This window comes from Lynx canadensis, chromosome X (assembly GCF_007474595.2).
Source record: "Lynx canadensis isolate LIC74 chromosome X, mLynCan4.pri.v2, whole genome shotgun sequence".
In the NCBI taxonomy this organism is placed as follows: Eukaryota; Metazoa; Chordata; class Mammalia; order Carnivora; family Felidae; genus Lynx; species Lynx canadensis.
Window position 1 is genome coordinate 91,954,146 of NC_044321.2, and position 24,800 is coordinate 91,978,945.

At 39.2% G+C, this 24,800-nt stretch overlaps 1 protein-coding gene across 1 annotated transcript in view; it reads right to left on the reverse strand.

Annotated features, from left to right (window-relative positions):
• Positions 1–3,751: 3,751 nt before the first annotated feature.
• The window catches only part of LRCH2 (leucine rich repeats and calponin homology domain containing 2), a 107,328-nt gene continuing 86,279 nt past the window's right edge, over positions 3,752–24,800 (reverse strand). Inside the window, exons 21-22 of the mRNA XM_030306154.1 lie at positions 6,406–6,526; positions 3,752–5,351 (exon numbers count right to left, since the gene is read on the reverse strand). Of these exons, the coding sequence (XP_030162014.1) occupies positions 6,407–6,526 (120 nt within the window). The 3' untranslated portion in view covers positions 3,752–5,351; position 6,406. The remainder of the gene's footprint in view (positions 5,352–6,405; positions 6,527–24,800) is intronic.

A 24,800-nucleotide genomic window follows, 5' to 3' on the forward strand; every position in this document is an offset into this window, starting at 1 on the left:
GAGGGTCAGAGAGAGAGAGAGACACAGAATCCAAAACAAGCGCCAGGCTCTGAGCGGTCAGCACAGAGCCCGACGCGGGGCTTGAACTCACGGACCGCGAGATCATGACCTGAGCCGAAGTCGGCCGCTTAACCGACTGAGCCACCCAGGTGCCCCTCAATCTTAATTTTAAACATTATGAATAAGAGACAAACTTCAGTAAAAGTATATGGATTTCATTATTTGTAATTCAATTAATAAAAAAGCATCTAGTACAATGTTTCACATGATTCTGCTCTCCCTTTTTATATTTAATTATTAACCTTCCCATATTTTCATCAGAGTAAATGAGTCATCTTGCCCCAGAAGTCATTCAGCTGCCCTTGGTAATTCAGGCTAACTTGTATTTTAATTTGATTTTTAATGGACAATTTACCACATGCTTTGGGAGGCACTAAAATAAGTGAAATGATTCCAAATGTTTTAAGTCAATATAACTTACTTTACCATAAAAAAAAGGAATGAAATAGAGGCACCTGCGTGGCTCAGTCGGTTAAGCCACCAACTCTTGATCTCAGCTCAGGTCATGATCTCACAGTTGTGAGATCAAGCACCACGCTGGGCTCCACACTGACAGCATGGAGCCTGCTTGGGATTCTTTCTCCCTCCCTCTCTCTGCCCCTCTCCTGCTCATGCTCTCATTCTCTGTCTCTAAAAATAAATAAATAAATAAACATCTTTAAAAAAGGAATGAAATAAATAAATACCTTTTTCCATTTGTTCACAAGGGATGTAATCTGTAACTGAAAGTGTGAACTCTAATTAAAAAACCGTAAATTGGGGCGCCTGGGTGGCTCAGTCGGTTAAGCGTCTGATTTCAGCTCAGGTCATGAGTTCACAGTTTGTGAGTTTGAGCCCCGCGTGGGGCTCTGTGCTGACAGCTCAGGGCCTGGAGCCTGCTTCGGATTCTGCATCTTCCTCTCTCTCCGCCCCCTCCCCCACTTGAGCGCGCACGCTCTCTCTCTCTTTCTCTCTCAAAAATAAATAAGCATTAAAAAATTATAAATATTTAAAATAGTATGTATTTGTATGGGGCCCAAATTTTGTATTCATCATGGTAGCCTGAAAGAGTAAGTATGCTTTGAACTTGAAACCAAGAATTTCTGCCTAGCAAGAGGAGAATGGACTAACATGAACACCATGAAAAATAAGTGTAGTTTTCTTTCTAAGCATTCCAAAAGAGGAACATGCTTTGCGTTAATATTTGCTAATTTAACATTATATGAACTTGAGTTTTATAAATACTTATATTATTCTTCATGTGACTAAAATCACATGGTCATGTGTGCTTAAAATAGATTTTAAAAGAAAATTTAAAAAATAGTATTAATCAGAGCATCAAGCACATCTCTTTTTTTTTTTTTTTAAGTTTTTAAAATTTATTTTGAGAGAGACAGAGACAGAGGGAGACAGAGAATCCCAAGGAGGCTCTGCACTGTCAGCACAGAGCTCAATCTCATGAACTGAGAGATCATGACCTGAGCCGAGATCAAGAGTTGGAGGCTTACTCCACTGAGCCACCAAGGCGCCCTAAGCACACCTTTTAAAACCATAAAAGAAGGGGAAAGCGTTGGTGGGGAATGGGTTAAATAGGCAATGGGGACTAAGGAATGCACCTGTCGTGATGAGTACCAGGTGATGTATGGAAGTGTTCAAACACTATATTGTTCACCCGAAACTGATACAACACTGTATGTTAACTAGCTGAAATTAATATAAAAACTTAAGAAAATAATTAAATAAAACCATAAAAGAAAATCCAAAAGTTCTTAATAAAGTAGAACACATTTCAGAATAGAGACCTATTAAAAAATGCTAAGTACCTGTTACCAAGACCTTGAATCATCACTTAAAATATCGAACTACTATTGTATAATAAACTGATACTGACATAAAGTTTGAACGACCACAAAGCCTTATTACTAAAACTGATTACTCAACCAGCAAGATCTGCATCACTTGGGAGCTTGTTAGAAATGGAGAATCTGAAAGCCCACCCCTGAACTGTTGAATCAACTGGTATTTGGTTAATAAGGTCACTAGGTGCTCCACATGCATATTAAAGTTTCAGAATCACTGTCCTATAGAATAATATTATTACTTCATAAATTATACAGCATTACTTGTTATTTCTTTGCATTAGAAGTGACTGAGGTATCTGAAAAAGTTCTAGAAAATTCAATTTGCTATCTGAAAAATCTATTTCTATTTATATATTTACATATGTACATACCTAATATATTTTTTGCCTATTTAGGTAGACCCTTGATGAATATTAATGGCATACAGTAAAAATGATTAACTTTCCTTAATCTTCAAGTGGCAGGATAATATTATGTATTTAAGAATCAAAGAAAATAGGCTGCAATAGCTTCTTCAAAATTTTTTAAAAGAAAAAATTTAAAGAATTTTAAAGAATCTTCTCTTTTACAAATTGTGGTAACTTTCAAATGATTCAGTCAGCAACTTCCCATCCTAAACTACTGATGTCAGAATTCTCACAGCTTGTAAAAACTCTGATTTTCCAATGCAGTAAGACTCTCCTTGGCTACAGTAGACGAAGCCTTGCTTAACACGTGCGTGCGTGTGTGCACACACACACACACACACTCACACACACACTCTCTCCCTCTTTCTGTGGAAAATCTAAGCTATTTTAACACCATAAGCACAGGGATTTTTTTCATGTTTTAAAATGCAGAAATAAAAAAGACTATGCCTTAAGGAAGAGAAGACATCTAGGCATTTCCAAATTAACTTAATATACATTAATGTATCAAAGGGCACCCAGTCTGTTAGAGCACTCTGGATGCTGAGACAGGTTCCTGAGAACCTTAGAACCACTCTATGTATAACATCAATATTTATTAAAGCAAATAAAGACAATTCAAAATTCTGTGATAAAGTTAGGATACTTTTTTAACAACTTATGCTCAATATTTACTTCTTTTCAAAAAAAAAATTTTTTTACATTTATTTATTTTTGATAGAGAGAGACAAAGCACAAGTTGGGGAGGGGCAGAGAGAGGAGGAGACACAGAATCCAAAGCAGGCTTCAGGCTCTGAGCTGTCGGCACAGAGCCCGACGAGGGGCTCGAACTCACAAACTGTGAGATCATGACCCGAGCCGAAGTTGGCCGCTTAACCGACTGAGCCACTCAGGCACCCCACTGTTTACTTACTTCTTAAGCACATCTTTAAATCTCAGACTTTAGGGTAACTTTATAGTTACAGGGGCAATATCACCTTTAATAATAATATTTACCTGAATAAGCTTCCACTAGTAGGATGAATAATAATTATGAATAAATGACAGTCATTTTAATGAAATAGGTGGAGCTTTTAAAAACTGGAATTACTTGAAAATGAAAGATTTTTTTTAATCAAATTGCTTAAGGGTAATTCAATCATATACCTCACACTAAATTCTACAATATAAATAACCACCTATCCTATCTTTTATTTTACGTAAAAGTTTATCTGACATTTATGTATCTAAAGAGTCTAACTTATATAAAGGTGATTTATTTTGTGACGGTATCTTAGGAACTGTAAAGAGAATCTGAACTCTTAAGCAACTTACATGAAATATCCTCTTGAAGTCTATTTTTCCATAGTAGAGAATACAGACACAAGCTATCAAATACCTAGGAAAGATGGATGCTGTGATGTTGGGAGAAGAAGTAAAGAGAGAGAAAAGAAATCTCAGACTTTAATTTTTTCATTCAACTTTATCCACAGTTTGCATCGGTAATATACATTTAGTGTTCCATTTATTTTTAAATGCATCAGAAAATCAATTATGATAGATCTGTGACCAATACAAAGATTTCTGAATTCTTCAAAAAATTCACTTAGAAAAGTCGATAAACTAGCATTCTGTCAAGATAATTATTAAACAAATGGTAATGCATTTTTACTCCTTATTTCAATTCTAACATATCCAACATCACTTCTTTCTTGTGCCATACAGTAATAAAATTTAGCAGAAGTAGCTATCTACTACATTTTTTAGGGCCTGATAAAATATTTGCTTGACTTATTTAACCCCTTCAAATCACAAATCCAATTCAAATAATTATAATCATTCTTAATTCAATAAGTGATGAAGTAAATATAAAATAACCATAAAAACCATTTAGAATAAAATTTACACTTATTTTAAAAACTACTAAAAGAAATACATCAGAGCCTTGATAAAATGTGTCCTTGGGGACTATGCTGAGAAACTGACTTAGAGGTGGTGTTGCCTTTTGGCACTAGAGTAAATAGACTGACATGATGTGAACCTCAGATGGACCCATCTTAAATGGAATTTTGCTTTGCGGCGAAGAATGCTGTAAGTGAGGTTCTGGTGTATTTTCCCTTTAAAGCAATAACTGACAAGTAAGTGAAATGCAATAAGGAAATGGCCTATAATTTCAATGAGAAACAGGAAAATACCTGTAAAATAATTAACATCTAGACTGACTGAGAAGAGGAATCCTACCGCATGGGAACTATGAAAGCAGTATGAATGATCGCTGTAGCTCTTAATGGTCACTTGATTTGTAACGCTGTCAGATCTGTACAATAAAAACTAACAACTTGAGATCTTTATTTGCCATTTCTTACCTTTATTACCCAAGTTTTCACTAGGGAGATTGATTATGCCAATGAAGTTTTTTTTTAAATCCAACTGAAAAATAGTAACTAATTAGCTGAAATATTTAAAGTAATAAATTACTAATAATTTAATTTTAAACCTTACAGTTATAAGAAGCTTTAGTTCTTTAAAAGCTCCAATTTCACACTTGGGGAATGTAAAGAACACACGTGTATTCTAATGCCAAAATGTAATTATATGGCTTCATTGCCAACTGATCAATAAAAGTAGAGTTGTTTCTAAACCAACCCTTATTATACCATTTGGCACACTAGTTTTTACCTTTTATATATACCCTTTGAAATACCCAGGCCAACACTTTTAATAAGTTGCATCCATATTAAGAGGTAACAAGTGCAAATAATCACATATTTAAGATATGGTACTTGCTTGGCTACTACAAAAGTAATTATACTAAGGTTCTTCTATAGCAAACTGAGTTATTACAGTAATGTTTTTGAAAAATTCCTGCACTCCTACCAACGTAAATTTATCCAGCTCCAAACTAAACAAGGACTTTAGGTAACATGGCATACTTAGGAAAATATTTATAGAATGGTCTGTGTTTAATTCAACATCATGTTCATTGAGGATCCTAAGATTTACAGGATCCACAAATGGCCAGATTCCAAATACACACCTATTCTTCAATCGCTGCTCTATGAATCTGAAAAAAAAAAAAAAAACAACCCAGCTAATGGCAGCATGCCGACTGAAAGTCCAGACACAGATCCAAACTTTGGCAGTTTTATCAAAGTGTCCTTGATAATGAGTACTTGGCTACTTCTCAAAAACCTTACTGCTTTGTGTAACATTTTCAATACAGAAATAAAATACTCTTCAAATAATACATATTAAAAGATGATTAAGTTTTGCAAAATTAAATAGCATAAATTAAGCATATTAACATTGTTTTTTTTTTTTTTTGACAACATGACATAACCAATTTAAGGAAAACTGCAATGGACTAAATAAAAAACCACAAATGTCACCGTGTGAGGCACATTTAAATCCTCACATATAACTGACCTTACAAAATCTACTAAAATATTTTAAAGTTCCATTGATTCCATTAATACATAAAAAGAAATTGCAAAAATGCTTAAGACTATGTAAGAGTCATCAATTACACAGGCACTTCACATGTAAACAGTCTACAGTACAACTGAAAATATTTTGGCACTAACCTATAATACTAAAAGAATTTAATATAAAGCCAGAGTTCTGCATTTTCTACTCATTTTTTTCTAGAAAACTAAGACCAAAGATTGAAGAAACTGTGTATAAACTAGAATTAGAAGTGTATTAAATAACTCAAATATAGAATAGTTTTAAATCGGTAAAAAAATGATTACCTCATCCAGGTGTTTACTAGTATGCTCTGATATAAAAAAGTAAACCTAATGTGATTATTAAATTGAAACCACATCTTAAATTTAGTATCAATCTGGTTTTTGAAAAATAATGAAGGTTATCAACTGACTCAGTAAAAAGAGAATTTGAATTTATCAAAAACTCTTATTAAGTTAATCCAGTTTTTTCCCCAAAAGAAGTTTGGGCAATTCGAAATTTAACTTTGATGTTTTAACATGATTTTTTTTAAGCTATGGATTGACCTAATAAAATTATTAATTTTGATTAGACATTCTTATCACGAATTTGAGATTTTTTAAATCACTTCAAATAAATGAAACTATACACTTAAAATTTTGAAATGTTACATCAAGCCGTAGAAAGCTGAGATGCCTTGGTTGTAGGTAATTCAAGAAGAGCCTGCACTGTGACACCAACTTTCACAAGACCTCTCTCTTCCAGAATATGATGAGGCAAACAGAGTCTTTCCTGAAAAACAAAATAAATGATATCAGAACATCTGTTTTTTAATAGTGCAGTAAAGCCTGAACAAGTCAGAACTGGATTTTTAAAACATGTGTCCTGTAAAACTTCAAGTAGAAAGTAAACAATTTTAATTAAATTCTAAACTTTTTATTCTCTTCTTGAGGTGTAATTGCCATGTAACATTATATTAGTTTCAAGTGTAAAACATAATGATTTGAACAGCATTCTGTATCTATAATGTGCATTTTATTTTGTTTGTCCACTTGGGTTTTTTTTAGAGTCTACATGTAAGTGGAAACACACAGGATTTGTCGTTCTCTGTCTGACTTAATTTTGTTTAGCATAATTCCCTCAAAGACCATCCAAGTCACAAATGGCAAGATTTCGTTCTTTTTTATGGCTGAGTAGTATTCCGCTGTATGTATGCCACATCTGTGTCCATTCATCCACCAACGGTCTCTTCGGTTGCTTCCATATCCTGGCTATCGTAAATAATGCCACAATGAACACAGGGGTGTGAATATCCCCTTGAATTGGTATGTTTGTTTTCTTTGGATAAACACTCAGAAGTAGAATTGCTGGATCATATGGTATTTCTATTTTTAATTTTTGAGGATCCTGCATACTGTTGGCCACAGTGGCTGCACCAATTTACCTTCCCATCAACCTGACGCAAGGGTTCTCTTTTTTCCACGTCCTCATCAACATTTTGTCTTTTGGACAACAGCCATTCTAACAGCAGTCAGGTGGCATCTCATTGTACAAATTCTAATTCTAAAATGGCTCTTTCGATAGACTTTTAGGGTATGGGATTCTATTTTACGGTCTCTGTTTTGATCTGAGGTTGATCTGATCCACATAAATAAGCGAGTATTTTAAAGTGAGACAGCCATGCTAGAAGTTCCCTAAGCTCTTGTGCTGGAGTAGAAAGAGCACTCCATTTCCAGTCAGGAAATCTAAGGGCCATGCAATACGAAGTACTAAAGGTACTAAAAACTACCCAGAGACTCAGTTTCTTCAACCTGAAGAAAGGACCGTGTAAGAAACAAACTGAAGAGTGTAAACTCTTCAGTCCTGTACAAAATTGGCCTCTCTCGTTCATTCTACCAGTTCTGAGGTTCCACGGTCTCTAATATATGAAATGATTCAGTACTTTTTTTTTTGTCTTACTGTTACTTCTTTCCAGCTGCTAGTGATCTTTGTTGCTTCTTAGTTCAGTGGTCTAGAATTTGAGAAGTAGCAACTGCCTCCGCTTGTAAGCACATCACATCTCATTTGACCTTAAGGCAGCTTTGCATTAGGTTTCATTAGCCTTGGCTGATCCTCTTCTAACTTCTTTCCTTTTTGTAAGTAATCTCTACTCCCGACGTGGGGCTCAAACTCACCACCCCAAGATCAAGAGTCACATGCTCTACCAACTCAGCCAGCCAGGTTGTCCCTCTTCTAGCATTCTTGATGTTTTCAAGAGTTCTGTCTTCACTCTCTTCTCTTTTGTACTATATCTTCTCTTTGGTATTCTCAAAGCCTTATCAAAATTGCAAGGGTTAACTAAATAAATTTGGTAGCTATTTCTGAAGAAACAGGGCAGTCCACTGCTTCAGCTGGGACACACATTCATCTCAGGAAAGTAAGCTAGTAATGGATAGTGTGGGCGGCAAACAGACCATCGACAGGACCCATCTGGTCCATAACTATACACTTGGTGAGCACAGTATCTTACAAGTCTAGAAACATTACATTTTTTTCTAAATCCACTGTTTCTTCAAACATGGGGGGCCTTGGCAAGACTAGGCCCCTATTCCCAAACAGTAATAACTATATCCTCCACCCTGATGACTTTCAAATCTTTATTTCCTGCCATGACCTCTCTATTGAGCTCCAGATACAAATATGAACATGATACAGCCAAATGGATGTCCAACAGGCAGATCAAAATCAATCTGTCCACAACCGAATTACATCATCACTAAGTTAAACTGTCCTTTTATATTCTGTACCTACGTCAGTAATACACTATTCAATTTCTCTCAATATAAACCTCGGAATCCTAATAGTCTTCTCTTTCTTCCTTATTCCCATAAACCATTCACCAAACACTACTGGTAATAATCCCATTTATCAGAAGCATTCTCAAAAACTATCTTCTTATCTCCATTTTCACAATAGCACTTGCTGCCTTCCCAATGTTTTGTTTATTTATTCAAATAATCACTGAAATGTTAGAAAAGAAAAAAAGGTTTCAAATCAATGACCTCAGCTTCCACCTTAGAACTAGAAAAAGAACAAACAAATTAAGCCGATGGCAAGAAGAAAGAAAGAACATATGAAGTTGAGAGAGGAAAGCAATAAAATAAAAACCAGAAAATAATAGACAAAAAAAAAAAAAATCAGTGAAACCAAATGTTAGTTCACTGAGAAAATTTTTAAAAATTCATAAGCTTCTAGCTAGGTTAATCAGAAAAAAGAAAATACACAAATTACCTACATCAGTAATAAGAGAAGTAACATCAGAAGAGATATTACAAATACTAAACTGATAATAAGGGGACATTATAAACAACTTTATAATAATAAGTTTGACAAACTACATGAAATAGACAAATTCCTTGACACACAGTATACCAAAAGCTCATGCAAGAAGAAAACAGAAAACCAGAATAGCCTTGTATCTATTAAAGAAATTAGAATTGTAGTTAAAATCCTTTCCACAAAGAAAACTTTTGGCCCAGCTGGGTTCATTAAAGAATCTGACCAAATGTTTTAAAAGGAAATAAGATCAATTCTACACAAAATTTTCACAAAAAGTGAGGAGCAGGGAATACTTCCTAACCTATTTCTTAAGGTCAATATTACCATGACACTAAAGCCAGGCAAAAGATATTAAAAGAAAAGAAAACTAAAGACCAACATCCCCATGAACATAGATGTAAAAAGTCTAAACAAAATTTTAGCAAACTGAGTTCAACAATATCAAAACAACAACAAAATCTATGATGACCAAGAGGGTTTATCCCAGAAATCTAGGTTTGAGTTAATATCTGAAAATCAACCACCATTAAGTCACAATACTGTGAAAGAAAAAGGATGTTATCATCTCAGTAGTTGTAGAAAAAGCATTTGACAGAACTCAACATCCGTTCCTGATAAGAACTCTCAACAATCTAGGAATAGAAAGGAATTTGCTCAACCCGATACAGTTCATCTATAAAGAAAAACAACAGCTAACATTTGCAAAGCATATATCTCATAGAGTACTTTTATCTGGAATATAGAAAAAAAACACCCACAACTCATTAATAAAAAGGTGAATAATCCAATTAATAAAGGGGCACAGGATTTGAGAAGACACTTCTCCAAAGAATGTATACAAATAGTCAATAAGCACATGAAAATGTGTCCCACATAATTAGCCACTAGGGAAATGCTAATTAAAACCACAATGGCTGTGGGTGCCTCACATCCAGTGAGCTATGCTAGCTTACTGTCAACTTCCCCTAGAGGGTGAGGGTCCCCAATCCAGCTGCACAGCTGTGGATGCTGGGGATTGTGTTGGATGTCCAGAAACAGTCAGGGGTGGCAAATGGGTCAGATCCACATTTCAGCTCTGGAGGAACTCTGGGTGCGGGGTGGGGCAATGGGATCCTACAGCCTTTGCATCCCAGGCTCCCCCATCGAGCCCAGAGCCCAATCCCTCCCGAGGCAATGGCAGGACTGGGTCCCTAGCTGACCAGGCGCAGGGATGCTGCAGGGGAGGCGACATAGGCATCAGCCACAAGAAACCGAAAGCAGCAGCTGCGAATCTCTCCCAAGCACAGTAAATGATGTGACGTTCCCCGGCTCCTCTGAGAATCTCTGCCTGCTCCCTCCTCTTTCCCACCCTCAACTGTGTCCTTGGGGCCTACGTATAGAATGAAGAAAGCTGAAACAAGTGTTCAAAAAAAAATTTGTTCATGAGTGTTCATAGCAGCATTATTCATAATAAACAATGAGTGGAAACAGCCCAAACGTCCATCAACTTATGAACTGTAAACAAAATGTGGTATAAATGTTAGTCCGTTAGTTAGGAGGTATCAGCCAGGAGGGATAAACTGGTGCTGGCCACACCCTCGGAGGCACCCCCAAAGGTTAACAGCCACACCTTCAGAGCCACCTCTAAGGGCTAACAGAGCAGGAAAGGCTTAGCCACAGAGTTGGCTCAAAAGGCACAAAGGGACTTCTAAGAACTGAGCAAGCACACAAAAGGTTGCCTTGTGCTATCCCCTGTCACCTTAGGTTACCTTAAAGTCACAGCAAAGCCCATTAAAACTCTTGAATATGCAGCACATAAATAAATACAATTATAACAGAATGCATCATAAGTAGGCACAACGCACAGAAGCCAAAATGTTACACAATCAGCAGCCGACAATCAAAAATGCCAGTCAAAGCCAAATTTATATGTAAACAAAGCAGGCTTATAAGGCTGTAGCTAGAGCTTCTCAGGTCCATTGCCATTCTTACTCCGGCAGGGGCCTGCTTTCACTCTTAAAAGTATACTATACTTATCTACTTGATAAACTCTATCTCCCTATTCTGGTCTCAGGTCTCTAATTCATTGCTGCATCCAGGCCAAGAACCTAGTGACCCAGTAACCTCGACATACAATAAAATATTCAGCCATAAAAATAAATAAAGTACCACTTTACACAACAACACGGATAAACCTTGGAAACATTATACAAAATGAAAAAAGCAGACACAAAAGATCCCGTATTGTAGGACTTCATTTATACGTAATGTCCAGGATAGGCAAATCCGTAGAAACAGAATGGGGGGAGCTGAGGAAGATGGCGGCGTAGGAGGACGCTGGGCTCACCGCGCGTCCTGCTGATCACTTAGATTCCACCTACACCTGCCTAAATAACCCAGAAAACCGCCAGAGGATTAGCAGAACGGAGTCACCGGACCCAAGTGCAGACGAGAGGCCCACGGAAGAGGGTCGGAAGGGCGGCGAGGCGGTGCGCGCTCCACGGACTGGCGGGAGGGAGCCGGGGCGGAGGGGCGGCTCGCCAGCCAAGCAGAGCCCCCGAGTCCGGCTTGCAAAAGCGGAGGGGCCTGACGGACTGTGTTCCGACAGCAAGCGCGACTTAGCGTCTGGGAGGTCATAAGTTAACAGCTCTGCTCGGAAAACGGGAAGGCTGGAGGACAAAGGGAGGGTGAGCTGCGGAGCCCCCGGACGACAGAGCTCAGTTTGGCGGGGAACAAAGGCGCTCGCCAGCGCCATCTCCCCCGCCCATCCCCCAGCCAAAATCCCAAAGGGAACCGGTTCCGGCCAGGGAAATTGCTCGCTCCACGCAAATACCCAACACTGTGCCTCTGCGGAGCCACCCCTCCGGCAGCGGGTCTGACACCCTCCAGCTGCCACAGGGCCCCTCCTGAAGTGGATCACCTAAGGAGAAGCGAGCTAAGCCTGCCCCCCCTGCCGCCGTGCACCTTGCCTACCCACCCCAGCTAATACGCCAGATCCCCAGCACCACAAGCCTGGCAGTGTGCAAGTAGCCCAGACGGGCCACGCCACCCCACAGGGAATCCCGCCCCTAGGAGAGGGGAAGAGAAGGCACACACCAGTCTGACTGTGGCCCCAGCGGTGGGCTGGGGGCAGACATCAGGACTGACTGCGGCCCCGCCCACCAACTCCAGTTATACACCACAGCACAGGGGAAGTGCCCTGCAGGTCCTCACCACACCAGGGACTATCCAAAATGACCAAGCGGAAGAATTCCCCTCAGAAGAATCTCCAGGAAATAACAACAGCTAATGAGCTGATCAAAAAGGATTTAAATAATATAACAGAAAGTGAATTTAGAATAATAGTCATAAAATTAATCGCTGGGCTGGAAAACAGTATACAGGACAGCAGAGAATCTCTTGCTACAGAGATCAAGGGACTAAGGAACAGTCACGAGGAGCTGAAAAACGCTTTAAAGGAAATGCAAAACAAAATGCAAACCACCACGGCTCGGATGGAAGAGGCAGAGGAGAGAATAGGTGAACTAGAAGATAAAGTTATGGAAAAAGAGGAAGCTGAGAAAAAGAGAGATAAAAAAATCCAGGAGTATGAGGGGAAAATTAGAGAACTAAGTGATACACTAAAAAGAAATAATATACGCATAATTGGTATCCCAGAGGAGGAAGAGAGAGGGAAAGGTGCTGAAGGGGTACTTGAAGAAATAATAGCTGAGAACTTCCCTGAACTGGGGAAGGAAGAAGGCATTGAAATCCAAGAGGCACAGAGAACTCCCTTCAGACGTAACTTGAATCGATCTTCTGCACGACATATCATAGTGAAACTGGCAAAATACAAGGATAAAGAGAAAATTCTGAAAGCAGCAAGGGGTAAACGTGCCCTCACATATAAAGGGAGACCTATAAGACTCGTGACTGATCTCTCTTTTGAAACTTGGCAGGCCAGAAAGAATTGGCACGAGATTTTCAGTGTGCTAGACAGAAAAAAATATGCAGCCGAGAATCCTTTATCCAGCAAGTCTGTCATTTAGAATAGAAGGAGAGATAAAGGTCTTCCCAAACAAACAAAAACTGAAGGAATTTGTCACCACTAAACCAGCCCTACAAGAGATCCTAAGGGGGACCCTGGGGACAAAGTACCAGAGACATCACTACAAGCATAAAACATACAGACATCACAAGGACTCTAAACCCGTATCTTTCTATAATAACACTGAATGTAAATGGATTAAATGCGCCAACCAAAAGACATAGGGTATCAGAATGGATAAAAAAACAAGACCCATCTATTTGCTGTCTACAAGAGACTCATTTTAGACCTGAGGACACCTTTAGATTCAGAGTGAGGGGATGGAGAACTATTTATCATGCTACTGGAAGCCAAAAGAAAGCTGGAGTAGCCATACTTATATCAGACAAACTAGACTTTAAATTAAAGGCTGTAACAAGAGATGAAGAAGGACATTATATAATAGTTACAGGGTCTATCCATCAGGAAGAGCTAACAATTATAAATGTCTATGCGCCGAATACTGGAGCCCCCAAATATATAAAACAATTACTCATAAACAGAAGCAACCTTATTGATAAGAATGTGGTAATTGCAGGGGACTTTAACACCCCACTTACAGAAATGGATAGATCATCTAGACACACGGTCAATAAAGAACCAAGGGCCCTGAATGAGACATTGGATCAGATGGACTTGACAGATATATTTAGAACTCTGCATCCCAAAGCAACAGAATATACTTTCTTCTCGAGTGCACATGGAACATTCTCCAAGATAGATCATATACTGGGTCACAAAACAGCCCTTCATAAGTTTACAAGAATTGAAATTATACCATGCATACTTTCAGACCACAATGCTGTGAAGCTTGAAATCAACCACAGGAAAAAGTCTGGAAAGCCTCCAAAAGCATGGAGGTTAAAGAACACCCTACTAACGAATGAGTGGGTCAACCAAGGCAATTAGAGAAGAAATCAAAAAATATATGGAAACAAACGAAAATGAAAATACAACAATCCAAACGCTTTGGGACGCAGTGAAGGCAGTCCTGAGAGGGAAATACATTGCAATCCAGGCCTATCTCAAGAAACAAGAAAAATCCCAAATACAAAATCTAACAGCACACCTAAAGGAAATAGAAGCAGAACAGCAAAGGCAGCCTAAACCCAGCAGAAGAAGAGAAATAATAAAGATCAGAGCAGAAATAAACAATATAGAATCTAAAAAAACTGTAGAGCAGATCAACGAAACCAAGAGTTGGTTTTTTGAAAAAATAAACAAAATTGACAAACCTCTAGCCAGGCTTCTCAAAAAGAAAAGGGAGATGACCCAAATAGATAAATCATGAATGAAAATGGAATTATTACAACCAATCCCTCAGAGATACAAACAATTATCAGGGAATACTATGAAAAATTATATGCCAACAAATTGGACAACCTGGAAGAAATGGACAAATTCCTGAACACCCACACTCTTCCAAAACTCAATCAGGAGGAAATAGAAAGCTTGAACAGACCATTAACCAGCGAAGAAATTGAATCGGTTATCAAAAATCTCCCAACAAATAAGAGTCCAGGACCAGATGGCTTCCCAGGGGAGTTCTACCAGACGTTTAAAGCAGAGATAATACCTATCCTTCTCAAGCTATTCCAAGAAATAGAAAGGGAAGGAAAACTTCCAGACTCATTCTATGAAGCCAGTATTACTTTGATTCCTAAACCAGACAGAGACCCAGTAAAAAAAGAGAACTACAGGCCAATATCCCTGATGAATATGGATGCAAAAATTCTCAATAAGATACTAGCAAATCGAATTCAACAGCATATAAAAAGAATTATTCACCATGATCAAGTGGGATTTATTCCTGGGATGCAGGGCTGGTTCAACATTCGCAAATCAATCAACGTGATACATCACATTAACAAAAAAAAAGAGAAGAACCATATGATCCTGTCAATCGATGCAGAAAAGGCCTTTGACAAAATCCAGCACCCTTTCTTAATAAAAACCCTTGAGAAAGTCGGGATAGAAGGAACATACTTAAAGATCATAAAAGCCATTTATGAAAAGCCCACAGCTAACATCATCCTCAACGGGGAAAAACTGAGAGCTTTTTCCCTGAGATCAGGAACACGACAGGGATGCCCACTCTCACCGCTGTTGTTTAACATAGTGCTGGAAGTTCTAGCATCAGCAATCAGACAACAAAAGGAAATCAAAGGCATCAAAATTGGCAAAGATGAAGTCAAGCTTTCGCTTTTTGCAGATGACATGATATTATACATGGAAAATCCGATAGACTCCACCAAAAGTCTGCTAGAACTGATACATGAATTCAGCAAAGTTGCAGGATACAAAATCAATGTACAGAAATCAGTTGCATTCTTATACACTAACAATGAAGCAACAGGAAGACAAATAAAGAAAACGATCCCATTCACAATTGCACCAAGAAGCATAAAATACCTAGGAATAAATCTAACCAAAGATGTAAAGGATCTGTATGCTGAAAACTATAGAAAGCTTATGAAGGTAATTGAAGAAGATTTAAAGAAATGGAAAGACATTCCCTGCTCATGGATTGGAAAAATAAATATTGTCAAAATGTCAATACTACCCAAAGCTATCTACACATTCAATGCAATCCCAATCAAAATTGCACCAGCATTCTTCTCGAAATTAGAACAAGCAATCCTAAAATTCATATGGAACCACAAAAGGCCCCGAATAGCCAAAGGAATTTTGAAGAAGAAGACCAAAGCAGGAGGCATCACAATCCCAGACTCTACTACAAAGCTGTCATCATCAAGACAGCATGGTATTGGCACAAAAACAGACACACAGACCAATGGAATAGAATAGAAGCCCCAGAACTAGACCCACAAACGTATGGCCAACTCATCTTTGACAAAGCAGGAAAGAACATCCAATGGAAAAAAGACAGCCTCTTTAACAAATGGTGCTGGGAGAACTGGACAGCAACATGCAGAAGGTTGAAACTAGACCACTTTCTCACACCATTTACAAAAATAAACTCAAAATGGATAAAGGACCTAAATGTGAGACAGGAAACCATCAGAACCTTAGAGGAGAAAGCAGGAAAAGACCTCTCTGACCTCAGCCGTAGCAATCTCTTACTCGACACATCCCCAAAGGCAAGGGAATTAAAAGCAAAAGTGAATTACTGGGACCTTATGAAGATAAAAGCTTCTGCACAGCAAAGGAAACAACCAACAAAACTAAAAGGCAACCAACGGAATGGGAAAAGATATTTGCAAATGACATATCGGACAAAGGGCTAGTATCTAAAATCTATAAAGAGCTCACCAAACTCCACACCCGAAAAACAAATAACCCAGTGAAGAAATGGGCAGAAAACATGAATAGACACTTCTCTAAAGAAGACATCCAGATGGCCAACAGGCACATGAAAAGATGTTCAGCGTCGCTCCTTATCAGGGAAATACAAATCAAAACCACACTCAGGTATCACCTCACACCAGTCAGAGTGGCCAAAATGAACAAATCAGGAGACTATAGATGCTGGAGAGGATGTGGAGAAACGGGAACCCTCTTGCACTGTTGGTGGGAATGCAAATTGGTGCAGCCGCTCTGGAAAGCAGTGTGGAGGTTCCTCAGAAAATTAAAAATAGACCTACCCTATGACCCAGCAATAGCACTGCTAGGAATTTATCCAAGGGATACAGGAGTACTGATGCATAGGGGCACTTGTACCCCAATGTTCATAGCAGCACTCTCAACAATAGCCAAATTATGGAAAGAGCCTAAATGTCCATCAACTGATGAATGGATAAAGAAATTGTGGTATATATACACAATGGAATACTACGTGGCAATGAGAAAAAATGAAATATGGCCTTTTGTAGCAACGTGGATGGAACTGGAGAGTGTAATGCTAAGTGAAATAAGCCATACAGAGAAAGACAGATACCATATGGTTTCACTCTTATGTGGATCCTGAGAAACTTAACAGGAACCCATGGGGGAGGGGAAGGAAAAAAAAAAAAAAAAGAGGTTAGAGTGGGAGAGAGCCAAAGCATAAGAGACTGTTAAAAACTGAGAACAAACTGAGGGTTGATGGGGGGTGGGAGGGAGGGGAGGGTGGGTGATGGGTATTGAGGAGGGCACCTTTTGGGATGAGCACTGGGTGTTGTATGGAAACCAATTTGTCAATAAATTTCATATAAAAAAAAACAGTAAGAAAAAAAAAAAAAGAAACAGAATGGGGTGCGGGGTGCTGGGGGTGGGGAGTATGGACAGGGAGACTACTAATGGGTAAGAGGTTTCTTTCTGGGAGGATAAAAATATTCTAGGGGAGGAGCTAAGATGGTAGAGTACTAGGAGGACCCTAGGCTTCCCTCATCACTGGAACATACCTAGATAACCATCAAATCATTCTGAATACCTAAAAAATCCATTTGAGGACTGACAGAACAAACTGCACAACTAAAGGGAGAGAAGGGGCCACATCATGGAAGGTAGGAGGTACGGAGCTATGGTCTGGGGAAGAAAAGTGCTGCAGAGGGGAGGGAGCCCTGGTTGTGGAGAAGAGAGAGAGAGAGAGAGAGAGAGAGAGAGAGAGAGAGAGAGAGAAGCACAATAGGGGGTAGCATAAGGAAAACACTTCTCCAAAGCTACTGACTGGGAAAAGGAGAGAGGCTGATTTTCATGAGTTTTTGCACCCAGTGGCTCAAAGACTGAAGTATTGGAGGTCTGTGGCACAGCTGGTCTAGAGCCCTGAGAGCGCTGCAGTGCTCCTGTAAGAGGAGATAGGCAGGTAACCCGGGGGCAGATATGTGACGCGTGGATTGCCTGAGATGCACTGGCAGAGACAGTTCTCCATTCTTGGAGCACATCTGAGAGAGGTGGAGTTTCCTCTCCAGGGACAAAGGAGCCAGTGAACGCCATTTCCCACCCCTGCCCCCTGAGCATAGACACAGAGACACCCACTGAGGGCAGCCAACCTAGGCACTGGTTCTTTAGCGCACTTGGCCCCTGCCCTTCTGGGTCAAACCTGCATCAATCCCAGTGCAGCAAGACCCTCCCCAGGAAGACCGGCACAGGTCCCCCCCCCCCCCCGCCATACCTGGGTCCCTAAAGTTCAGAGTTTTAAACTCAGTGGGCCTGGCTGGGATAGAGTCCAAAGTGCACTGCACTGCTCCAGGCAGGCAAACAATCCAGACATATTGTGAAAACAGCAATCTGAAAAACACCTAGGACACATGAGGGGAAATTATTAGCTCCTCTGGGAGGGCTTCCCTGACAGCAGTGAGCATAAACCCCTCTCTGGGGACAAAGGAGCTGGTTGGTGCCATTTCCCTCTCCCATCCCTCAGCATAGACTAACTTCAGTCAACAGCACAGTGCCAACATCCGCTGCTGAAATTACTTTCACTAAGCCCCGCCACCCTTCGTTGTGCTGGTACTGCTTTTCTCAGGCAAACATCCCTGAGAACTGATGCAGCAGGCTCCTCCCCCAGGAGACCGGCACAAAACCCTGCACAAACCACATCTACTGACCATAAAGATCTGCAAGGCTTCAGCTCTAGTGGAAAAAGCATCAGGTCTGTTAACAAGCAGACCAAAGCACATGTAGATAGAACTCGCCACGCTCTGGCCAAGGTCCAAACACTCCCCACTGCAGGCAAGGAGCAACTCTACAGAAGACTAACGGACGGGATACAACAGTCATAACGCAGCAGCAGAGCACATGTAGCATACACCAGAGACACTTCCTGAAGCGTCAGGCCCTGGATGTTCTATGATTTCTTATTCATAGAGCCATTAACCTCAGAAGCAGGGAACATAACAGGCTTTCCTAACACACAGAAGAAGACAGAAACCTAGACAAAATGCCAAGACAAAGGAATTCATCCCAAAAGAAAGAATAAGAAAAAGTCATGGCCAGGGATCTAATCAAAACAGATGTAAGTAATACGCCTGATCCAGAATTTAAAACAACAATCATAAGGATACTAGCTGGGCTTGGGAAAAGCATAGAAGACATCAGGGAGACACTTACCACAGCGATAAAAGAGCTTAAAACTGATAAGGCCAAAATGAAAAGTGAAATAACCAAGATTCGAAACCAACTGGTTGTAATGACCACAAGGATGGAAGAAGCAGAGGAATGAACAACATATAAGATAAAATTATGGAAATAATGAATCTAATCAAAAGAAGGAAAGAAAAATCTTGGACCATGAATGTAGACTTAGGGAACTCGGTGGCTTAATGAAGTGTAGTTAACATTCATATCATAGGACACCCAGAAGAAGAGAGAGAAAGGGGACAGAAAATTTATTTGAGGAAATTATAGCGTCCCTAATCTGGGGAAGGAAATAGACTTCCAAATCCAGGAGGCACAGAAAACTCCCATCAAAATCAACAGAAACAGGCCAACACCAAAATATATCATTAATTTGCAAAATACAGAGGTAAGGAAAAAAATCCTAAAAGCAGAAGACAAAAGAAGTCCCTAACTTACAAGAGATGACAAATAAGGTTAGCAGCAGATCTCTCTACAGAAACTTGGCAGGCTAGAAGGGAGTGGAATGATACACTCAATGTGCTGAATGGGAAAAATCTTCAGCCAAGAATACTCTATCGAGCAAGGCAATCAATCAGAAAAGAAGGAAAGATAAAAGAGTTTCTTTTTTTTTTTTTTTTTTGATTTTTTTTTCAACGTTTTTTATTATTTTTGGGACAGAGAGAGACAGAGCATGAACGGGGGAGGGGCAGAGAGAGAGGGAGACACAGAATCGGAAACAGGCTCCAGGCTCCGAGCCATCAGCCCAGAGCCTGACGCGGGGCTCGAACTCACGGACCGCGAGATCGTGACCTGGCTGAAGTCGGACGCTTAACCGACTGCGCCACCCAGGCGCCCCAAGAGTTTCCTAGACAAACAAAAATTAAGAGTTTGTGACCACTAAAGTAGCCCTGCAAGAAATATTAAAGGGGACTCTTTGAGAGGGAAAGAAAGACCAAAAGCAACAAAGATTAGAAAGGAACAGAGAAAATCTCCAGAAACAATGACAAAACAAGTAATAAGATGGCACTAAATTCATATCTATCATTACTCTGAATGTAAATGGACGAAATGCTCCACTCAAAAGACACAGGGTGTCAGGATGGATAAAAAAACAAGAGCCATCGAGGGGCGCTTGGGTGGCTCAGTCAGTTAAGTGTCCAACTTTGGCTCAGGTCATGATCTTACAGTTCGTGGGTTCAAACCCTGTGTTGGGCTCCATGATGACAGCTCAGAGCCTGGAGCTTGCTTCGGATTCTGTGTCTCCCTCTCTACCCCTCCCCCACTCGTGCTCGGTCTCTATCTCTCAAAAATAAATAAAACATTAAAAAAAAAAAGACGCATCTATATGCTGCCTAGAAGAGACCCATTTTGGACCTATAGACAGCTGCATACTGAAAGTAAGCAGAGGGAAAAACATTTACCATGCAAATGGACATCAAAACAAAAAAGCCAGAGTAGCAATACTTATATCAGACAAACTAGATTTTAAACTAAAGATTGTAACAAGAGATGAAGAAGGGCACTATATCATAATAAAGGAGTCTATCCAACAAGATCTAACAAGTAAATATTTATGTCCCCAACTTGAAACCCCAAACATATAAAACAATTAATAACAAACATAAAGGAACTCATTGACAATAATACACTAATGGTAGACTTTAAAACCCCACTCATATCAATGGACAGATCATCTGAACAGAAAATCAACAAGGAACAATGCCTTTGAATGACACACTGGACCAGATGGACTTAATAGATACATTCAGAACATTTTATCCAAAAGCAACAGAATATACATTCTTCTCAAGCGCACATGGGACATTCTCCAGGATAGATCATGTATTAGTTCACAAATCAGGGCTCAGCAAGTACAAAAAGATTGAGATCATACCATGCATATTTTCAGATCCCAATGCTATGAAACTGAAAGTGAACCACAAGAAAAATTTTGAAAATACCACAAATACATGGGAGGATAAAGAATATCATTCTAAAGAATGAATAAGTCAAGCAGGAAATTAAAGAAGAAATAAAAAACACACATGGAAACAAATGAAAATGAACAAGATGGTCCAAGAGATTTGGGATGCAGCAAAAGTGATCATAAGAGGGAAGTATACAGCAATACAGAGCTACCTCAAGAAGCAAGAAAAATCTCAAATACACAGCCTAACCTTACACATAAAGGAGCTAGAAAAAGAACAACATATGAAGCCTAAAGCAAGTAGATAGGAAATAATAAATATCAGAGCAGAAATAAATGATATAGAAGGAAGAACAAGAACAACAAAAAACCACAGTAGAACAGACCAAAGACACCAGAAGCTGATTCCTTGAAAAAATTAATAAAACTGATAAACCCCTACCTGGACTTATCAAAAAGAAAAGAGAAAGGACCCAAATAAATAAAATCATGAATGAGTGGGGAGAAATCACAACCAACACCACAGAAATACAAAGAATTATAAGAGAAAATTATAAAAAATTGTATGTAAACAAATTGTGGACATTCTGGAATACAATCTGGAATAAATTCCTAGAAATATATCAACTACCAAAACTGAAACATGAGGAAATAGAAAACTTGAACAGACTAATAATAACCAGCAAAGAAATTGAATCAGTAATCAAAACTCTCCCAACAAAGTCCAGGATCAGATGGCTTCAGAGGATTAATCTAACAAACATTTAAAGAAGAGTTAATAGCTATTCTTCTCAAACTGTTCCAAAAAATAGAAATGGAAGGAAAACCACCACGTTCATTCTACGAGGACAGCATTACCTTGATTCTAAAACCAGATAAACCCATTAGAAACAGAACTACAACCCAATATCCCTGATGAACATGGATGCAAAAATTCTCAACAAAATACTAGCAAAGCGAATCCAACAGCACATTAAAATAACCATTCTCCACGATCAAGTAGGATTTCTTCCTGGTTGCCAGGGTTGGTCAATATTCACAAATCAATCAATGTGAAACACCACATTCATAAAGGAAAGGATAAGAACCAACATGATCCTCTCAACAGACGCAGAAAAAGCATTTGACAAACTACAGCATCCATTCATGATAAAACCCTCAAGAAAGTAGGGATCCAGGGAATGTACCTCAACATCTTAAAGGTCATATGTGAAAAACCCATGGCTAGTATCATCCTCGCTGGGGAAAAACGGAAAGCTTTTCCTCTACAGTCAGGAATAAGACAAGGCTGTCCACTCACAATGCTGTTATTTAACATAGTACTGGAAGTCCTAGCCTCAGCAATCAGACAACAAAAAGAAATAAAAGGCATCCAAATTGGCAAAGAAGAAGTCAAACTTTTCACTATTTGCACATTACATGATATCTATGGAGAAAACGCAGAAGACTCTACCAAAAGACTGCTGGAGTTGATACACAAATTCAGTGAGGTCGCAGGATACAAAATCAACATACAGAAATCTGTTGCATTTCTATACACAAATAACGAAGCAGCAGAAAGAGAAATCAAGGAATCAATCCCATTTACGATTCTACCGAAAACCATGAGACACTCAGGAATAAACAAATCAAAGAGGTAAAAGATCTGTATTCCAAAAACTATAAAACATTGATGAAGGAAACTGAAGACACCACAAGGAAATCGAAAGACATACCATGGATATTCTTTCCTGCTTTGTCAAAGAGGAGTTGACCATATAGTTGTGGATTCATCTCTGGGTTTTTTATTCTGTTCCACTGATCTATGTGTCTGTTTTTGTGCCAGTACCATACTGTCTTGGTCCCTACAGGTTTGTAATACAGCTTGAAGTCTGGATTTGTGACCCCCTCCAGCTTTGCTTTTCTTTTTCAGGATTTCTTTGGCTATTCGGGGTCTTTTGTGGTTTCATACAAATCCAAAAGCACAATTTTTAAACATGATAAATTTTACTTCAAAAAATATAAAGCTTGTGCTGTTTGGAAGATACTATAATGAGGGGCACCTGGGTGGCTCATTTGGCTAAGCATCTGACTCGACTTTGGCTCAGGTCATGATCTCATGGTTCTGGAGTTCAAGCCCTGTATTGAGCTCTATGCTGACAGCGCAGCGTCTGCTCGAGCTTCTCTCTCTGTCCCTCCCTCTCTGCCCTTCCCCTTCGTGCTCTCCATGAATATAAATAAATAAACTTAAAAAAAGATACTCTAATGAGAATGAAAAGATAAGCCAAAGACTTGTGATACAATATTTGTTTATCACATATCTGGCAAAGAACTTAGTTCATAATTTATAGAGAAATCTCAAACTCAGTGACAAGAAAACAGCTCAATTAAAAAACAGACAAAAGAGGGGTGCCTGGGTGGCTCAGTTGAGTAAGTATCTGACTCGATCTCGGCCCAAGTCTTGATCTCACGGTTCCTGGGATGAAGTCCCGTGTCAGGCTCTGTCACTGATAGTGCAGAGCTTGCTTGGGATTCTCTCTCTCCCTCTCTCTCTCTCTCTCTGCCCCTCTCCTGTGCACACATGCATGCATTCTCTCTAAATAAATAAATAAACTTTGAAAAAAGAGACTAAAATAATAGAAGATTAGAATAGAATACGCCATAAAAGAAGCCATACCAATGGCAAATAAGCCCCTGAAAAGATGATCAACATCATTAGCCTTCAGGGAAGTGCAGATTAAAACCACATTGACAAACTGGTACACATCTATCACAATGGCAAAAAATAAAGAAAAAAAACCCACTATATTAAATGCTGTTGAGGATATGGAGGAACTAGAACTCTCATATACTGTTGACAGGAATGTAAAATGGTACAACTACTTTGGGAAACAGTTTTTTACTTTCCTGTAAGGTTAAGTACACACCTACCATATGTTTCATTCATGTTACTCCTGGGTATCTACCCCAAATTAAAGAATGTATGTATATATCCAAAGACTTGTGTATAAATGTTCATAGCAGTCTTATTTGTCTCAGTGGTCGCTAAAACTGGAAACAATCCAAATGACCATCAACAAGTCAACAGACCAACAAATTGTGGTTCACAATGAAATACTACTCAGCAATAAAAAGGAATGATCTATTTATATATGCAACATCACTGATGAGTCTTAAAACAATTACACTGAGTGAAAAAAGCCAGAAAAAAAATCATACATATTCTATCATTCCATTTATATACAACTCTAGATAGAAAATGCAAACTATTTTTTTTATTTTCATTTTTTTTACATTTATTTATTTTTGAGAAACAGAGTGAGACAAAGCATGAGCAGGGGAGGGACAGAGAGAGAAGGAGACACAGACTCCAAAGCAGGCTCCAGGCTCTGAGCTGCCAGCACAGAGCCCGACGCGGGGCTCGAACCCACAAACTGTGAGATCATGACCTGAGCTGAAGTCGGACGCTCAACTGACTGAGCCACCCAGGCACCCCAGAAAATGCAAACTAAACTATAACAACAGATAGCAGATTAGTGGTTACCCACGGAAAAAAGGATTGCCAAGGGACACACGGAAAGTTTTAGGGGTCATGAACATGCTCATTATCTTGACTATGGTGATGATTTCATGGTGTATGCATGTCAAAACTTACTTAATTGTATAGCTTATCTATATGCACTTTATTGTATGTCAATTATACCTCAAAAAAGCTATTAAAACACAAAAATCTCTTGGGGCTCCTGGGTGGCTTAGTCAGTTAGGCATCTGACTTCGGCTCAGGTCATGATCTCAGGGTT